The following is a 19205-nucleotide window of genomic DNA, read 5'->3' on the forward strand; positions in this document are numbered from 1 at the left end:
CACGATTCCATTTCAATGCCCCTAAGACAGCCTTCAACGTTTGTTGATTATAACTAGTTCCGATCCCTACTAGTCCCACTCCTTGGCCTCTGTGGAGGAGCTCTGATTTCAAAATAGCAAACAAAAATGTTAGAGCCTCTCGCAGGAAAACTAAATAAATTATCAGACACTACGAGAGCAAATCAAATTACCCTAATTCTCCCAGGCATGGGCATGACTTTGAAAAGACTCAGATTTCTTCTTCCCCCTCCCCTGAAAAACGCAGAACAGCTTGACCCAAAGACAGCAATGGTTTGATAGGTTTACCATCTGCCTTGGGGACTACCCTTAATTAAAATGATGTAAGTTGGTTCATGTTTTTCCTTTGTTCCAATGTGAGAGTGTATATCTCTGCGGGTGGGTGCTATCAAAATGTCTTGGGTGCAGTCAGTAGCTCTGAAATCCACCCCCTTGCTGTCAGCATCAGGATTTCCAAACTGTCACTAAGAACTGGAGCACAGAATTTTATATTCCATCAAGTTCCTCATTTCTGTGAAGGCTGTGAAGGCCATGGTTTAAAAACTAGAAAAGGCACTTCAGTGTTCTTATGTTTTCCAAATACTGTTAAGTTAGATAAGGTAAACCTATGTTGGAGGAGATAATGCAGATTAAAGGAAAAGCATGATTACATGTTGTATCTTAGGTGAGGAGCGATTTCGATAAAGGGAACAAGCAGCTGTGGGTGTTAAGATAAAACATAGGTGTTGCACAGAACGTCATACAGAATGTGTGCTATTCTCCTGTGTAATGAAAGGCATTCACGAGCTGCTAAGTTTTCTGTTCTATTCAGCAGCTATTTCTCTTTGATGGTTTTAATGTATTTTGACCTTACAATCACTTAAAACTTTCTTTGACCCTTTTTAAAGCTTATCCTCTCTAGGCTGTCTTGACCCAGTGAAGTGCTTCCTGCAACTCTTTTTATCAGCCTCCATAGAATACCAAGGTTCAATTGATCCTTAAGGTAGTCAAAGCACCTGGTTTGTAAGCCAAAGGCTACAGCTTCCCTTTCAAAATAAATGTTTCCAGAGATTACTTAAGCTGTTAAGAAAAACTTAAATGTTGGAGGTAGTATCATCAATGAACACCTGCAATTCCAGGGTCTTCCTTTTTTTGCCCTTCTTGCAATCGATTTACAGTAGCAGTTGCCTTTAAAATGTAAACAGTGTTAAGCAAAATCTGCCTGCTGGGGAACACCAGGAGGAGCTAGGGCAGAGTTAAGCTCAGGGCACGCTCTGCTGCAGCTACTGTAAGGAATTGAGAGTAACCTCTTATTCTAACAATATTAGCCAGCAGTTAGTTCTGATCGGTTTACAGTGATTAAAAGAAACCAGACATTTCCCTCAGAATCTCACTGGTTCTGTGGATTAGCAGGCAAAATAGTTTTTTGCTGAACTTAGGCCCCTTTCTGATTCAAGTACCTCATTGCTCCTTCTCTCCCTAGAAGCAGGTGATTCTTTTTCCTTTTGGCTTCTAATTTTGTTGAAATACAGCAGACTTCCTCCCGACCCTTTATAAAGTCAAAACAGAGGGAATATTAAATCAGGCTCCTAAAATTTTGGCAGAAAGAATGTTTTGGAATGTTTTAGGAATACACTGCAGCAGCTGAACATCCTTGTCCTTTCCTGACAATGACAGTGCACAGCCTATTTCTTTCTGAATCAAAAATTACCTGTCATCATGTATCTTGAGCCGTGCTGCTGATGAGGAGACAGTGCGTCACACTGCAGTGTTGATTAGAAGATGGAGTTTTCAAGACAACTGTTCTCTCTCTTTTTTTTTTTTCCCTGAGAAGCTGAGAAAATTGACCTGCTTCTGGATGTGTTCTGCCTTTGGATGGAAGAGAGAAAATAGCCTCAAGCAGTAACATCTGTGTGGGCCAGCTAAGGTAATGCATCAGGCTACAGGTTACTGACAAAAAGCATAGAAATGAAGCCAAAAAACACCTACTGGTGTATATACACTTTAATTTATCCTTTAAGTCACCATCCCTATGTTGTCATTTGTATGTGATTCACAGGCAGCTACTTTTATTTCTGGCTGGCATTGGGTTTGGAGCGACTTCTTTGTGCGTCTAGTGCGTATTTCAACTTGATCTCTGCATTCCTCTTTTGGGGAGGAGAAAGTTGATCAGTCCCAGTTTTGGCTTTTGTATGTGCCCATATCGTATTTAATGTCGGCTTTCTCCTTTCTGCTTAGTGGATATCTAGATTTGGTGTGACGTGTCAAAAACAGAGGGCTGGAGCTGGGGAGACACGGCGTGGTAAGGAGACAGAGCATGGGACAGCTTTAAAAATAACATCGACTGGTCTCATCAAGAACATACATATGACAGAACTCAAGCTGAGAACAAAAATGAGACCAGGAGCTGTCAAAGCAGTGAGTTCCTGCATTAAAGCTGACACTTCTAGGCCTTTTCAAACATTTATAGACAATATGCATCACCTCTTGGTAAATGCTAGGGAGAAGTTCTGTGGTTGGAATGAGACAGTCTCAGGACTGTGGCCTTAGAGCGTGGGGGGATATTGCTGTTCTATTTCACAGGACAAGAAACGGAGGGCCAGGCTGGCAGTTTCACAAAATAGCACAGTTCCATTGATCATCTGGAAACAAGGTTCCACAGCTCTCAGGATGCATTATGCGTCTTAGCAGCACTGCTCAAATGAAACATTATCCTGACTGCAGTAAGGAAATGATTGGTTAGATGCTTCTAGGCTCCAAATAAAGATTTGATCTTGCTGCATGCTCTTTAATCCTTGGAACAAATGAATCACAGAACAGCTGTGTTTTGGGTGGAAAGGGAGTCTCTAACACAGGGGCACTGTTTTTGGATTTTACTGTCCTGACACTAGCAGAAGATAGTCCAGGTAAAAAATATCATTCTGCCCTTTAGAGGGTATAACTGATGCTCAGCAGATCATTAGTGAGATAGATGTACCAATATATCTGCTGCTGTGAAGGTCCCAAATGCACATAGCTCTCAAAAACGTTATGGATTTGGGACACTACAAAGTTTTTGTCCCTTTTTTTTTTTTCAAGAGCAATAAGAACTAATTTTGAACATGGTAAGCTTTAGGTGAGTATGTTGCTCTCTGAGCAACAGAGCTTCAGAGCTTGTTTTTCTCTGAAGCTTCTCATCTAGGTTGATTTGAATTTGTAAATAAAGAACTGGCTCTATTGCCATATTCCAGCTGTATTAAAGTATCTTGGGGACGTGTGAGCCGCTGAATGTCAATAATTACAATCACAGATTAAATTTTACAGAAAAGCAATTTGTTTTATGTAGCAAAATTGTTTTCAAGAGTTTTGTGTAGGGTTCTTCTAAAATTTGGATCCTTACCCAGATCAATGATTCTGATGTTTGCTTATCCATATTTCTTGCTTCACGTATCTCTGACAGAAATGCAGGGCACTTCTTCAATAAATTAACCTTTCTGAATAGCAAGAATAATCTGGTAGAAGCCTCTGAGGGAAGCAGTGCAGGAGAATGAATTACTGCAAGACACAGAGGGAGCTGTAAATGTAATTGTGATGGGTGTGGGGGCAGTTTGCATTTCTAACATAGTCACCTTGCTGCACAACTCTCTCAGTATGGGTTAGCTTGCATCACCTAGCAGACATCAGATTCAAAAATGGTCTGAAAAACTGCAGACCTTCCAGACAACAGCATGATCCCAGTGTTTTTCCTGTGTCTGCTTTTTCTTCTGATACATACTTAGAAATACGTATCGGACCTATTAGAGTTATTAAAGCAAGAATTAATTTACATATTAGAGCACATTGAATACTGAAAAGGAAGGCTGCTGGGATGCTAGACTAAACTTTGTTTGTCAATATGTGATGTACTGAAATCCTGTTTACACTGTCATGTCACTCACTAAATGGTATAGTTTTATATTAGTTAAAGAGGATCCTGGTCTGTCCATTTGTCCTTCCAAAAGATGCCTTGGCAGACTGTGGCAGCAAGATTCTTAAACCTTAGGACACAGCGGAAATGAGTGACATTGCCATTTTAACACAGATAGAAGATTTTCTGCTCTCCCTGGGCAGAAATGTTTCTGCTTCTGTATCTTTCAGCTTGCCTATTGTCACTTTTCAGGTGACACTCTTCCTAGAGGTACAATGGTATGACGTTTGGATACCTGTGAAATGTTTCAGCATCTTTCAGCATGAAAGGCACGGTGAACAAAATAAGCATGTGCAGGGGCACACACATGCACGGTCTACTTTGGGAATATTCTGCCATGTATTCCCAAACCCCACCATATATCTTGTGATCATTCGCAAAGCCTTTTTCTCATTTGTCAACTGATTTTAGTCGGGTTGCAGCCCTATTAACTTGAAAGAGACTGTAGCTATACTTTGCTCTCATCTTTGCAACTGTTGGTCTATAATTAATGCAGGGAATAGCAGAGCAGACACTCAGCACAACTTATATTTCCATCTCGTTAGGGCCTGGCTTCATTTTCTCTTCACTGGGGAACGCTCCGTGTTTCGCTAGGTCAGCGAAGCATTGCGGCGTGTTCATGAATTGTGCCCTGAGCAGGAGGCGCAGGGAGGCTCCCGCAGGTCCCGTTTGCCTTGGCCTCCGCGCTCGCGTCTGGCCTGCTCGGAGCGGCCTGCGCCGCGGCCGCCGCTCGCTGCCCCCGGCTCCATTTTGTGCGCGCAGAGCCAAGGGGAGCCTTGGGGAGCGGAACTGAGGAGAACCACACTGAGATGGGAGGTGGTTTCGAGCCAAGGAGAAGAGCAGCAGAGAATGACAGGGCTGATAACCCAGCGGAGAAGGAGACGCTTCTCATCCGCACGGAGCGGGGAGCCCTGGTGCTCCTTTCAGCAGAGGGCTGCTGTCCGCGCTGGCACGGGGCCAATCATAGAATCACAGAATGCTCAAGGTTGGAAGGGACCTCTAGAGATCATCTAGTCCAACCCCCTGCACACGCAGGGTCACCTAGAGCATGTGGCACAGGACTGCGTCCAAGAGGGTTTGGAAGATCTCCAGAGAAGACTCCACAACCTCTCTGGGCAGCCTGTTCCAGGGCTCTGTCACCCTCCCTTCTCTTACCCTTATTTCCATCCTTGAGAGTAAGCTAGGGCTTCGTTGGGAACAAATATTGGGAAGGATTGCCTTGCCAATGCCTTCTTGCAGACAAACAGTGAATGTTAATCTCCGGAATTACTCTCCATCTTTTCTCAGTGGCAAATCCCACACTACTTTTTTTTTAAGAGCAGATTTTTTTAGATATTTTAATTGGAAACAGATACCAAAAATTATTGTTACTTAAATCAATTAGTAGAAAACGAAACACTTATCCTGACAGAGAAACTCACTATAAAAAAGAATTATAGTAATTCAGGAATCCAAACTATTCTAGTGGAGGTATGCATTTATGTACAGCAGCAGATCTGACACATTTTTTAATGCCTTTAAGATACAAGTTAAAAAAAAAAATGGCTCAAGACCTAGATTTCCTACTCTAGTAAAAATTAAACTGCAGCCTGCAGATGTTTTCTGTGGAATGAATAAAAGGGTAATATGGCCTTTTAGCTTCTTATTTAGGATATAAATTCATCTTACACAGAAACAGATCCTTGTAATTTTTCTGAAAAATAAATGTAGACACAAATGCATGTGCTTAGAGCCCCTGTCAAAATAATGCACCACCTACATGCATATGATCAAAATTTAGCTTTTAAGTAAGGTCAGCTGAGGGTTTTGTCACAAATCCTTCCTAAGCATGAGCAGAGGGTAGCGCTGCTCCAAGAGGGCAAACCGTGAGCTGGATTGTACCCGGAGTCCCCATCTCCTGTTGGCTTTCTCCCCTTCTTCCAGGAAGTTAGAGTGTCCCCGTTTTCCCAGGCAAGATGCAAAGTGTGTTTGGTGTTTAGGGGAATGGCAAAGATACTAATATCCCTGATTCTTTTTTCTTTTCTTTTTTAAAATATCTTCTGTTCTATATCCTGTCAATATCTACCTGTATCCTGCACTATGTATCTACCAGACCTGCCAATCTCTCTACTTCTGTCAGTAGAACTAATGCTTTTAGCAGTAAGTTACATGTCTCTCTACTATGAGCAGCTATTTAGTCATTTCCAGACATCCAATGTCCCAGGGTATCAGAAATCTTGGACAAATAGTTGCTGCTCATGAGCCCATCCATGGCATGTGAAAGTCTAAAAAACACATTATTTTTCATTCGCTTAGGTTACATTCATGGATTGTTTCCTATTCAGTTATGTGGGAGGGTTTGTTCAACCTCTTTCGACCAAGCTGGCTGATTTTAGATGGCTTGAATCAACCTGTCTACTCAGTGAAGATATTCCTGAGAATATATTGCCGGTTGTCAAAATGATAACTTGCTGGAGGTGTAATTTTTAGAGCAATACAGGTTTCTGCTTGTGCAGCTCACCGGGCAGTAATCTACACAAACTTTTTATGAGAAGGCTGGAATGCAGGAAATCAGTGACTTTCACAATCTGGCGTCGCTTGGCAAAAAGTTGCCTTTGAAACCTGATGTTCACATTTCCAAATCAGTTTGTTTCTAGCCCGCATGCCATAAAATCCTCCTGTTATTGGGAAGGAAAAAGAGACAAGGAAGAGAGGAAAGCAGAGCTGGAGGAATGAAAGTGAGTTACGCTGTGCGCTGTGACTGAGTATAAATCCTGCCGGCAGGAATTATTGGAATGGAGAATAAAATACCCGGGTGCAGAAACGTGGTTCTCTGCTGTAATGCAGTGTGTAAGACGCAGCTAACTTGGCCGGGAGAGGAGCGGCGAGAAGGGCTGCTGCTGCCAGAGGAACCCGGGGTCGGGCTGCAGGTTCGCTTGGTATTCCAGGGAAGGGAGGAGGAGGATGTTCGGCGCTGTTCTCCGGTGCCCTTTGCTTCCTGATGAGCTCCGGGGGGAGCCTGCCCTGCCTCTTCACTCAGACATGGACTCGCTAGAAGCAGATAGCGGCGAAGGGGGGATAAACATGTGGTCCCGTGAATCCCCCCATTTCTCTGCCCTTCCTTTCGCTCCAGCCCTTCATAAGAAAAGTAAACTCAACTTTTATTAGCTCTCCCTTTTCAAAAAAAATACTTATAAAGGAGACCTGCAAAAACACATACAGCAAATAATGGAATCGGACCTAGCTTCTTTGCCTTCGATTCTTGTAAGGATGTGGTAGAAATCGATGTGAACACTGTGGGAGAGCCTCATGAAAAGTCGTAGAATGCCAGGATTATTTTGACTGTGCATGAATTAAAGAAACAACAGTAGCTTTTCTTTATTATTAAAGCAGAGTATGTTTGTTTGATGCAAAGGTGATCCAGCAGTATGTTTTATTTTGAGATCCTGCCAGCATTTGCCTCTTTATGCTCAACGAGACAGATGATATTGAAAACAATTCTTAGCGAGCGAGCATACAAGGTTGTTGTACGACTGCTGATGCACAACCATCCATTTCACTGTCAGTTCTGACACCCGCTCACGCGGGGCGTGGGTGTTGGGGCTGCATAATCACCACACAGTTATTTATCAGTAAACACACCAGGCAAATCCGTCTGTCTCCGCTGGCAGCCAATCAGACCGGGGTGATTTACACGTTTTGGGAGACGCTGTTTAGAGCATAAAGAACAAACAGAAACTTTCAGGCCCAATGCCCTTCTCCATACGCCAAGGCAACGAGAGGAAGCCTCGATGGCCAGGACATGGCTGGTGAGTTTTAGCTGCCAGGCAGACATTCAAAATGCCAAATGGTGCTGGGGTGGAAGTGAAGAACCCAAGGAACATTGCTATGTATTTCAAAGAAACCAACAGCAACTTTGGGCTCTATTTAGAAATAACACGTGTTTGATGGGCTAACATAGCTCTTAGTTATAATTACATCCTTCATTTGAGAATCTCAAGCTGCCAAAATCAAACAGAACTTTTCTTTCACAGCCAATGCCAATGAGATATTAAGGAGGAGAGAAAAATGCACAAAAACAGTAGGCACAGTGCCAAAATATCCAGGGACAATTACTCAAAAGCTGACTGAACTTACCCTATCTTTGCCTCTAGATGTTGTTCCTACCTAAAACTGAGTAGAGATGTGCCATGACAAATATATTATTTGTTTAGATTATTCTGTTATTTCAGTTATGAATTTTAGGGTGTCTTTCTATCATGTTTGTTAAGATGGAAGAAATACTTCTACCTGTAAACTACTGGATAAAGAGACAGCCAAAACTATTAGTATTTATTGGCCCAGCAGAAGGGCAAGCGTCTGTCCCAGGCTGCTACATATACCTGAGTTCCAAGATTAGATGAAATCTTAATGTGTGCATTACCTCCCAGTTGGGTGAATTTGCTTTATTATTGCAATTCATACCACTATTAGTGGATGCCAGAGGTAACTGTGTATAAACTGGGTACTGTAGTGTAGGAGCAGACGCAAACCTGAAAAGCATGCTGATTTCAATCATTGACTGCAGGCTCAGGAAGAAAATACTTTAGTTTGGATCATGGTTTCTGAAAAGAATATTTCTCAGGTTTTCTGGTTCATTGGAAATTTCCAAAAACAGCAAGTATTTTCCAGATCTAATGATGAAGAGTATCAGACTGCTCTATATGATATACATGGCAGGAAACATCTTTAGACTTTCGTAATCCTAAGTTTACTCACTCAACCTTGATCGGTTTTGTTAGGGAGGCAATAAATCCTCCCAACATTTCCAAGAATGGAGACTGGATGTAAGTCCATAGAGAAGCTGATTCGCTGCCAGAGCTTCAGAAAAACTACACTAGAAGGGGAGAAACTATTCTAGAAAAGGGCAAGAACTCAAGGACACTGGAAGTTCATATTCAGAAAGCGAGGAGCAATTAAAATAATGATGAAGCCACTCACAGGGAGTTGTTTTTCTCAGAATCGTAACATGCCCCGTTCTGGCTAAGCCAGCTGTGCCTTGCTCAGCACGGGGTAACCTGGCAGCTGTCAGTGCTTTGGATATTACCGAGCTATGATTTGAGCCACAGGTTCACATTTGAGTTCCTCTGAAATGGAGATAAATTGTCCTGATGATTTGCAAATGGGAGCTCCTGCAGTCTTATCCAGTAATATTCAGCAAACTTTGTTTCTAGCTATAGTTTGCTATTTTCATATATGTATTTCTTTTTCTTGCACATTGTGCAAAGATATCATGACTCCATATAATTACCGTAGCCAGTAATAAATCATGAGCAAAATCACAATTCTTATGCGGTGCACAGATGTTTTACATGGGGCCTTAAAGGCAAACAGGAAAGACTTAAATCCTGAGAAAACCTTTTCTACCCACTGGTAATCTACTGTTCTCGTTCTCATTCTTTCCTTTCCGTATTCTCCCCGTCTCCGCTTCCAGGGAGGTTAGTGGAAGCACCGCATTGATTCTTTTCCCAGGGTGATTTCCAGACTCAAGCACACAGCCTGCAGGGGTGAGCTCAGCTTTACACAACCAGCTGCCAAGGCAGCCGCGGGATTATCACAATCCCACTTGTCATTGTAAATCATCACTATTTGATAAATGTATAAAAATATCTATATACTGCTAGCAATACTGCAAATGAGACACAATGAGCTATATGCCATGTTACCATTTTTTGAAATGTGAAATGGATGTTGTGGTACTTTTCCCATTTTATTTAAGGAAAATTAGTTGGGAACTGGAACTTCTTCATTCTAGCAAATTGTTTTCCACTTTTTCATTAATGTGTGAGTGTAATTGAGATAGGGACCCACAGGGACACTGTAGATGCATCTGCTGAGAGGGGAAAGAAACATTGCGCGTTGGTAGCCCTGCACCATTTAGGGGAAGGCTTTGCTAGAACTGCATCTTGATCAGCTCTTATTTTCTCTGATCTGCCTTGAGATAGGCAGTGTGTTTAAAGCTGGAAACAGTGCTTTAGTAGTGTTTCCTAAACTCAAAAACAAGTTGCCAAACATAAGGGGCTTTTTTTTTCTTCCTGTTGTTGTTTCTCCTTTCTTCCCTCCAGCTTGTTCCTGCCAGAACAGACTATTCCATCGCGCGCTCCGCAGCCAGGCAGAGCTGTGCGGCGCGGTTCTCTCAGCTGAAGGAGGGCAGAGCTCTGGTATGAGCACGGAGAGGGCTTTTGTTGCTGGAAGGGATTTTTTACTAGCTTTTTTGCTCTGTGTGCGAAAGACATAAAATGCTCTGGAAATGTACAGCTTCTTCCTGCCAAGAACGGTTGTTTTCACAGCTCCCTTCTCGCCAATTTCAAACTGGTTAAGAAATAATGATAATAAAAAAAAAAAAAGTTTTCACATACATACCATAAACTCCCTGGGTGAGCAGTAGAGTTTGTAAAAGTGCCAAAATAGCCTGTTTCCCCATAAGAACAGAGGAATCGCATATGAGTACCAGTGCTAAGCTGAAGAGGGAGTTTTCGGAGACAAGAACAAAGTAGAGGCTGAAGCATTATTAGCCAACTGTATTAATTAAGCTGCAGTTGTGATGGTTTGACATTTTGAAGGATCTCAGTCAGCTGTTCTGCCTTTGGCTTTAAGTTTTTTCCCCAAACTCTTTCACGGAATAAATTAGATCGTCTCCAAATCCAGTGCATGTTACTCAATCTAAATTCATGAAGTATGTATAGAGGATTCCAGCAAAACATTCTACTCCCAACATTTACTTAACATAACAGTATTCTAATTAACATGTTGGTTTTATACCTAGAGTAGTGCCATACAAATAGAGAAGATTAGAGCATTAATCCAAACTAAATGTTCTGCTTAACATGCACAGAAGGGGGAAAAAACTGTTAATGAGCCAGAGATCAGAGGAGAGTGAAGGGAAGTCCTGTAACTTACTTCTCTGGCACCTTCTGCCCACGTAACCCTCAGGGCAGGAGCACACGTTGGTTCGAACACAGTGACCACCGTTCTTACAGGGAGGAACGCAGACAGCTAAGGAAAGGAAAGAAAAATTGTGTGATGCACTGAAATCATGCAAGGTGTTAATGCTGCTTAAATACAGGCACCTTGTAGGTACCTGAGTATGGATGTCTGTGTTGGAGGATCGGCCTGCAGCCAGGGTAGAGGTGTTCCTCCAAAGGCTGTTTTGGAGCGGGTGCCTCACAGGAGGCTCCCGACTCTTCCCGTTTGCAGAAAAATGTGGGAGAATAGTCCTAATGCCTAGAGGTCTTTGTTAGGTACCTGGAGTTAAACCATGGACTATGTCAGAGATTCTCTTTGGTCTTTAACTTTGTAGATCTACTTCTGCTCTTAAAATACAGAATAATGTTTGATATTTGCACTCTTCTCTCTTTCCCAATGAAGCAGAGTTGAGGACTTGGATTTTCTTCACTGTGCTTCAGCTCTATTCCCATATCACAATAAATGGAGGTTTATTTTCAAATTTTGGTCTAACTTGGAGTATTTAAGGATGATAGCTCCAAATCACCTAGATGCTGAAGGCCACCTGCCATGACAGATGTCAAGACAGAGATCATATGGTTACAGAGTCTGTATTATTTTTTCTCTCTTCTTCACCCCCAACAACACAAAAATGAAGAATTTCCAGGAAGTTCGAGTTACAATTATATTTTTGTGTGTGAATTATTCACTTGCAAAAATTTGCGTTAGTTGAATTCATCTAGGAATTCCAGGGAAAAAAGGCAAAAAACACCTTTAATATTAAAATAATTTAGCTTTGCTAATAACAGTGTAGTTATGTGCTGCTATTCAAATGAGGATATAAAAGCCATCCTCAAAAATGCAGAGCACATAGGAGAAGCACTGGGGGTTTTGAACCCTATATAAACCCTAAGCAATAGCTTCTGTCTTCTGTCTATTCTGTGTGGACTAATGAATAGTTAAAAGATTCATTAATTTCAGATTGACGTCGGGAGTGCAAACGAACAGACCAAAAAGCCCAAGACACTATTAGCCTCAGTTAGAGCCCCCTTTGGGACATGGATTCCAAATCAGGTCCCTGATTAGGCCAAGCGATGTCTGGTCACCTGTGAGAAGGGGACTCTGAGGCAAAGTCCTCTGAAGTCTCCCACCCGCTGGCTCTCGGGTGGTCAAGAGTTGACACTGTGAAGCCCATTTGGAGCTAAGTGCCACTACACACTGGCACGGTGCACTATAAACTTAGTAAAATGAACAAAGAAATAGACCCATGCTGTAAATTTTAATTGTATAGTTGCTAATTAGTGATATCGCTTCAGATAGTTTTAAATTGTTTAGTTATCATCGATGCCATCATAAATAAGTGCTTACTCCTTCACAGTACCTTTAAGAACAATTTAATGCAGATTTATGATAGACTGTATCATCAAAGGAGCACACAGGGAGTCCTGACAAGGAAAATCTCTGGATATACTGCATGCCGTGGCAGCAATGATATAGGCTGCTGTTTATATTTTAAGCCTGGACTCTTTATCAACATGATAAATAGAACTTTCTTACCTCTCTGGCACTGTGGTCCATAAAAACCATAAGGACACATGCACGTATTTGGCCGTACACAGATTCCTCCATTTAAACACACAGGATTGCACACAGCTGTATGTAAATATAAGAAAAATCTATTAATCTCTTATCATTTTAACTTTTTTTAGAGTAGACACATCTTTGTTGCTGCCCCTGTCGTGAGAATAAATATTTTTGGTGATTTTTGGACAAATTTCATACTGTCTTTGCCAATCAGTTGTACAGTGGTGTGGCATTTATTTGCTGTTGCACAGTAGGAGCATGGCAGTGGGGTTTTAGCATAGCTTTGGGGGTGAAATAAAACAGAATTTAATAGTTATTTCTGATGTCTTCCTGTGGTTTGCGTAGTTCTTCTTCTTTCACTTTAGTATCCCGGCCGAGGCAGTAGAATGTAGCCTTTTACCTATAGCTTGCTAACCTGGAGATGAGGTATTAACCGTTGTCAGCACTGGGCAGTGAGTGGCATTTCAGCGGTGCTGAATAGGTATGTGCAGCAAAACCCCCACTTGTTCTGCCTCCTTTAAGTGCCAGGTCCCATGACATCCTTCTGCCTCGTGCATCACTGGCAAAGCCCTCTGTGCCCATTTATTTAGTGGTTATTACTATTGATAATATAACAGGCATTAGGAATTAAAAACTGCTTCCCATATTCCTATGTGGCAAGTGCCTGACTAAGTGTTGAAAGAAATGTTTGATTTGGGAAATCAGCTAATCTACTTGGGCAGCCACTGTGTGAAAAATACGGTGTCCGATGCAGTTTTCTTTACAAAGACATTTTAAATCAGTCATTTCCCTTCTATTCACTTTCTCTTTCAGTAGCTTATTGGATAAAGTAAAAAAAATTAAGCTTAAAAAAGATAGGGCCACAGCAATTTTTCAGGTGAACAAAAAAGAGAAATAAAGCATCAATATAGAAAGAAAAAAAAAAAGGAAATTGTTGTCTTGATGCCATGAATTTAAGACTAAATAACAAACAAAATTGACTTCATTCATTGCCAATAGTGACTTTGGATTAGTTGCCTCATTTTCATAGCTGGTTCACAGACGTTCACACTGTCAGTGTTTACAGTTCCATAGATGATGTCTGCCAAAAACTTATATTTTTGTTTTAATATATGCATAAACCAGAGATTTCCATGTTCTGGGAATGCTTTCCTTCAGGAAGAAAGGCAATCCCAACAGGTTTCTGAATTTCTGAATACAATCTGTAGTGCAACAAATCAGTGCCACAGAGTGAGTCTGATAGCCTTTCCCTGCGGGTATAGTCAGAAAAACAGACTTCTGTCAGGAAAAAGAGGTGATGGGAACTGGAGTGCCAGAGTAGTGACAACACAAATTGTTGAGCCTGGACCTTAGCTGGGTTAATCTATGTGTCCTTGATTGCCCTTTTATACGAGCACTTGCAAGATCAGCAATCCCAGGGGTAGGTGGCTGGGATAACATCTCTCCCCTTCCAAGAAAGGTAACGTAGGCTGTTCTTTAAGACATTCAATAGTCACTAGGCAAAATGCCTTCATAGCCTTGGAGCTCTGTCTCTAGAGAAGGCAAGTAGTGCTCCTACTAGCACCTAGGGCCCGAGAGAAAGCTCTGAGCCAAATCTATTCGAAATAGGCTGCAAAACTATGCAAAACTGGCTAGAAATAGATAGCTAATTCCAGACCTCGCATTGTCATTTTGTGCTGACTGATGGAGGTGACTTTTACCTGAGTGCATGCCTTGCTGTGAATGCCTTTGCACGTAGCTGGTAGGTATTAAATGCAGCCGGGAGAAATAGTGTGAACTCTGGGAGGCAGCAGTGGACTTTAAGTTCTTGTGAACCTATTTTTTTCTGTCTTTTGGAGTGGCAAAATTGAGGCAAGAACTCGACCAAAAGAAACCAATAGTGTGATACAGTTGCTGATAGCCTACCTTTTAAGGTACTTTTTTTTTTTCTTCGATTATGCAGTATTAACCAGAACTCCTTATAAAGTTGCTAACCTGGCATTTTCCGTTTGCTTGCTTACAGTCTCTCCCTAACTTAAACAGCCCTTATTCTATTCCTGTCTTCATAAACCTCATTTCTAAGTTGAGATCTGAATGTATCCCCACTGCGACCGCTGAATTACAGCAGCCGTAAGGAGGCCGGGCAACAGAAGGAATGTGGGGCTCGTGGCTTCCCAGCACGTACCTATTTCACAGGAAGGGCTGCTCCATCCATTTGTGCATTTGCACTCGTCCGGGGACACACAGATGCCGCCGTTGTGACAGTGCCTGTTGCAAACCACTAGAAAACAGGCAAAGGGTCAGGTTCAGAATCTCTCACCTGCAGCCACCGACACGAGTCCTAAAGCTGCTCTACGACAGCAGCAAAACCAGTGGCGTTACTCCGAGATGTAACCTGGGATGAATCTGTCCCTTCCTTTCTTTTTTAAATTCACTCTTTTCATCAAAACTCTTGCATCTAAACTACTTTGCTTTTTAAGTATTCTAGCTATCCTGGTTGATAGATAAAATTATATTCCTGTCAAGGGCAACCTGATATTTAAAACAGGAGAGAGCACTGCAATAAAGAAACTGTGTATGTTTTGCCATTCAGCTAATACTGAAGGGCTGGAAGGGTGATGTTTTTCCAAGTGCTCTATATATTGAACCTCTTTTGTTGCCTGTATTGCACAGTAACATGACTCTAAATAGGTATGGTTGTCTTTTTGTGTTCTCAAAATTAGTGTTACTGTATTCACTCCCACAACCTTGAGTTTCATAAACGTTACTATAAATAATATGGAGGTTTTTGCTTGTTTGTTTTTCCAGAAGAAAATGTTGATATAGATGTGCATATTTTTACATAATACAGCTATGCTGCTGATAAAAATATGCTCAGAAATAGTTTAGCAAGGATATTACTTCAATATATTATACTTTGATTTCCTTGCTGTATTCAATCATAATTTTGAAGGGAAATACAGAAAAATAAATAGACTTCTTTGTGTCTTATCATTTTCTGCAAATTCAGACATGTAATGAAAAGAAAAACCTCAATGTATTCATACATACTTGTTTCACATTGAGGACCAACAAATCCATAAGCACAAGAACAAGTGTTTTGAGATACACAGGTTCCTCCGTGCTCGCAGGGCGGATCACAGAGCACTGCAAGAAGCACAAGCAAAATAAAACATGAGAAATATTGTGTTCAAATATTACATTCTTTGTGGTTATGAGTACAACACTTATTCCTACTACTTCCCACGTGCCATTTCACTAATCCTATAAGCAGTTCGGCTACTGAGGAAAAGACTAAAGGATCTAAGTAGGTTAATAATACAGCACAAACTGAGGAACTGGCATAAACTCTCTGTAAGGGAATGATTTTAACATAATCATGTTATTTAACTTCTGACCGGGTACACTTTTAAGTACATATTTTGGAAGTCCAAGGATGCAGAAAGTACAAACATAGTCTGTAATACAAAATACCTTGGCCTTCCCTCTCTACAAATGTGCCTTGTGCATGTTCAGGAAGCCTTAAAAGGTGTCAGATGTTATTCTAAACCAGAGATGAAGTGTTTCCTCTGAATACAAAAGAGCTGTATAGAGTCAATCAGCAAAATGGCAAACATCTAACAGTTTAAATTTTTAATAGGCAGTGTGAAGTCTGAAGATAGAGCTGGGGAGGATTTCTCAACACATTGCAATAAGTAATGTCATGTTTGGAAGAAGGAAGACGAGGAGGGGCATTGCATAAACTTGGAAGCTTTACAAACTTTTCTTTTTTGCAGGAGATACTGCTTTGTATTTAATGTTGGTCTTTAGGAGTCCGGCAGTAAACTCATCTCTTTTAAAAGTTAAAAAATCTGAATTTAGGGAACTGTGTAGGGGGGTTCACATTACTTAGCTGATCAACTGGATGAAGTTAGGGAGCTGTTTTCCTTGAGCACCCTATACACTTACTAGACAGTTTCTCTGGCAGTTGAGTCAGACCTGGAGGCTGTTTTAGGGACTGAGGAAGAACATCCCTAAGGGCATCAACTGTGTGAGTTAGCCTCTTGAAGCTAAATGTATATGTTATCAATATACATAAGTATATAAATATTATAAATGTACAAATATATATATATATATGAGGCAGATATCTAAAGTTTTGCATCATTATTGCCTCTACTTGTAACCCTCTATTAAGAAGAAGTTACGTATGTGAAATGCAGGAGAATCAGAGAGAAGAAACTGCTGTAGGAAGGCCACCAAAACATAAAATACGGTGCACAGGAGCAGAGCAAGGTGCATGTGTTAGCTGGCTCCCACGTAAGCCTTTTGACAAGTACGGTACAGAATAAAAAATACCCATCCGTGTGCTTGGAATGTGAAGGCAGAGAAAAATACTGTACTTTGGCAGACTTTACTGGCAGAACTGTATCTTTTGTAATGCGTATGAAGTTAAGCAAGGTTATTCCAAGGAAAATGCATAATAAGGAAAGAAACCAAAGAGATTCAAAACAAAGTGCCATTTCAAGTACAAGAGGAAAAAAACAAGCCTGGTACAATTTGTTCTTAAAACTGTGAAGTTTTGAAAGTACAGTTTTGGACTGCATAATTGATAGACCACATGAAGGACAGATACTTGTGGCACCAAAAAATTTAACTGAAGTTCATCCATTGAAGGCCTCCCTACCCCTTGTGATTGCACTTCACAAAAAGCCATTGCACATTGAGTTTGCTATTCAAAAATATTGTGAAAGCCACCACAGATTTTTAACAGCAACTAAAAAGACAGGATACAAGAAGATACCTTTTAATAAAACCATTTTGACACAAATAACATTAAAAAAATAATTTGGTATTAGATCTGCTCTTCAGGTATTTAAGTATTTAAATTTCCTGTTAGCAATCATTTTCAACTGTGAAATTTTCCATTAAGCATTAATATAACTTTAGCATTTGACATGTCTGAGAACAGAAACCTCAACAGATACATTTTGATCTGCACTATATATGCTGAGAATGACATTAAGCTAAATTCAGTTTTCATTTGGTAAGCTATAACATTTAGACATTTCCTTTTCAGCATGTGCTAGAATAAATTTGAAGTGTAGATCAGGAAAAAAAAATCCCATTTTCCAGACAACTAAATAGATCTGATTTAGACTCCTTTAGGCAGTTGTGTTAAAGTTCCCAAAGATCTTCTGGCTCACCCTGCAGTAGCGGGTGCTGCGGGCAGGGCAAGCAATAGGTAGCAGTCTGTGTTGAGTTGGAAAGTGGAAGGGAGGGGAAGAAATTGAATCTGTTTTCAAACAAATTTGTTACTCCTTTTAAATGGAAGCACTGTATTTATAATCTCCTTCTTGCCCACCGTGGCTCGCTCTAGATCTCACTGTCGTCAATGACAGTCTTTCTTACTGCGTTGGGCGTAGGGTACTGACCCATCCATTGCACAGACGCATGTTTGAAAGATCTTCATTTTTCTGTGCTTAGAGAAGCACAAAACTTGCTTTCAACTATATATATATATTAACAATCAGAATTTAACACTAGGTAGAATTAGGTGCCATTCTCTCCACAGATGCAATGACTGGGATAAATACACCTCTCCTTTTGAAGTACATGAAATGTGATTCTCTTTCCTGTAGTAAGATGGTCACATAAAACCTCCAGATGCCCAAGTGTTGAGCCAAGCACAGTGACATTCAGATATATTCTTTATTTCAAGATGTTTGTAGGTAACTCATTAAATGAATGTGTCCGACTGAATAGACTACTTTCCACCTGGCCTTTATACATTGTGAGTTACATCTAAACTGTCAGAAAAGAACATGATATTTTGGATATTAAAATATTTAGCTCTTATTGTGACATTTAATAATAAAATGTTTAAAAATATTCTATTACTGCTGAATAGCAAAAGATAAAAGCTGAACACTCTGGCTACAGTGAGAGAGGGAGGGTAATATTCACCCAGAAGGCATTTCCCTCTACTGAGAAATAGAAATATACTGTTTATGTCACATACTTTTCCAAGCTTCCGTCTTTCATCTTCAGGAATAAACATTTTTTTCCATAAACATTTACTAAATTGTACAAAGGTATTGCAGGGTTTTTATACAAAACGTTTTTGGATGGTATAAAATAGCAGTAAAGAGAAAAGCATTGCCGCAAATGGTCAATCTTCCTGTCAAATATATGTATGTTTATGTTTATAATTTAAAATCAGGAGATGAGAAATTGAGAAGTCCATTATTGTTTTCTTTGAAAGTGCTTTTTGGAAAATACCCTGAAACTACTATTTTTTTTTTCCGTTAAAATACTTTCGTTGTGTGCATTTTTTTATTTTAAGATGAGATCATTCACTTTTTATAGGTTTCTCCATGATAACTTTGGGGGTGCTCAGAAATACATGCCGTGTTGTTTCCTTTGCTTTTGATATCATGATCAGCAAGTGGCTGCAGGACAGACGTGCTGCTTAATGTCTCAACAGCGAATAAACTGGCTATGCAGTCTAGTGTGTGACGTCCTGGATAGACCCAGTCCTGTTTTCACTCCAGCAAGTCACTGAAACGTTCAGTCTCCCAACACAAGAGAAAGGAAAGGTAGGAAGGACTGAAATCCACCCTTGCCCTGATGGCTTTACCCAGTCAAAGGAAACTGAAAAAAAAGTGCAGCACGTAGAGATGTCTGTGCACTATTAAAGATGAGATGTATGACCCTCCTACATATGTATCTCTCGTATTTGCTCTAGGAATGTATT

General features: G+C 40.7%; 1 protein-coding gene across 1 annotated transcript in view; it reads right to left on the bottom strand.

Annotated features, from left to right (window-relative positions):
* LOC104569999 (von Willebrand factor D and EGF domain-containing protein) overlaps positions 1 to 19205 on the bottom strand; it is a 160654-nt gene that overhangs the window by 12801 nt on the left and 128648 nt on the right. The window contains exons 22-25 of the mRNA XM_088521813.1: positions 15521 to 15616; positions 14655 to 14750; positions 12464 to 12559; positions 10862 to 10957 (exon numbers count right to left, since the gene is read on the bottom strand). Of these exons, the coding sequence (XP_088377939.1) occupies positions 10862 to 10957; positions 12464 to 12559; positions 14655 to 14750; positions 15521 to 15616 (384 nt within the window). The remainder of the gene's footprint in view (positions 1 to 10861; positions 10958 to 12463; positions 12560 to 14654; positions 14751 to 15520; positions 15617 to 19205) is intronic.

Source organism: Tinamus guttatus, unplaced genomic scaffold (assembly GCF_059628265.1).
Source record: "Tinamus guttatus ecotype Peru unplaced genomic scaffold, ASM5962826v1 Tinamus_guttatus_pri_ptg000133l, whole genome shotgun sequence".
In the NCBI taxonomy this organism is placed as follows: domain Eukaryota; kingdom Metazoa; phylum Chordata; class Aves; order Tinamiformes; family Tinamidae; genus Tinamus; species Tinamus guttatus.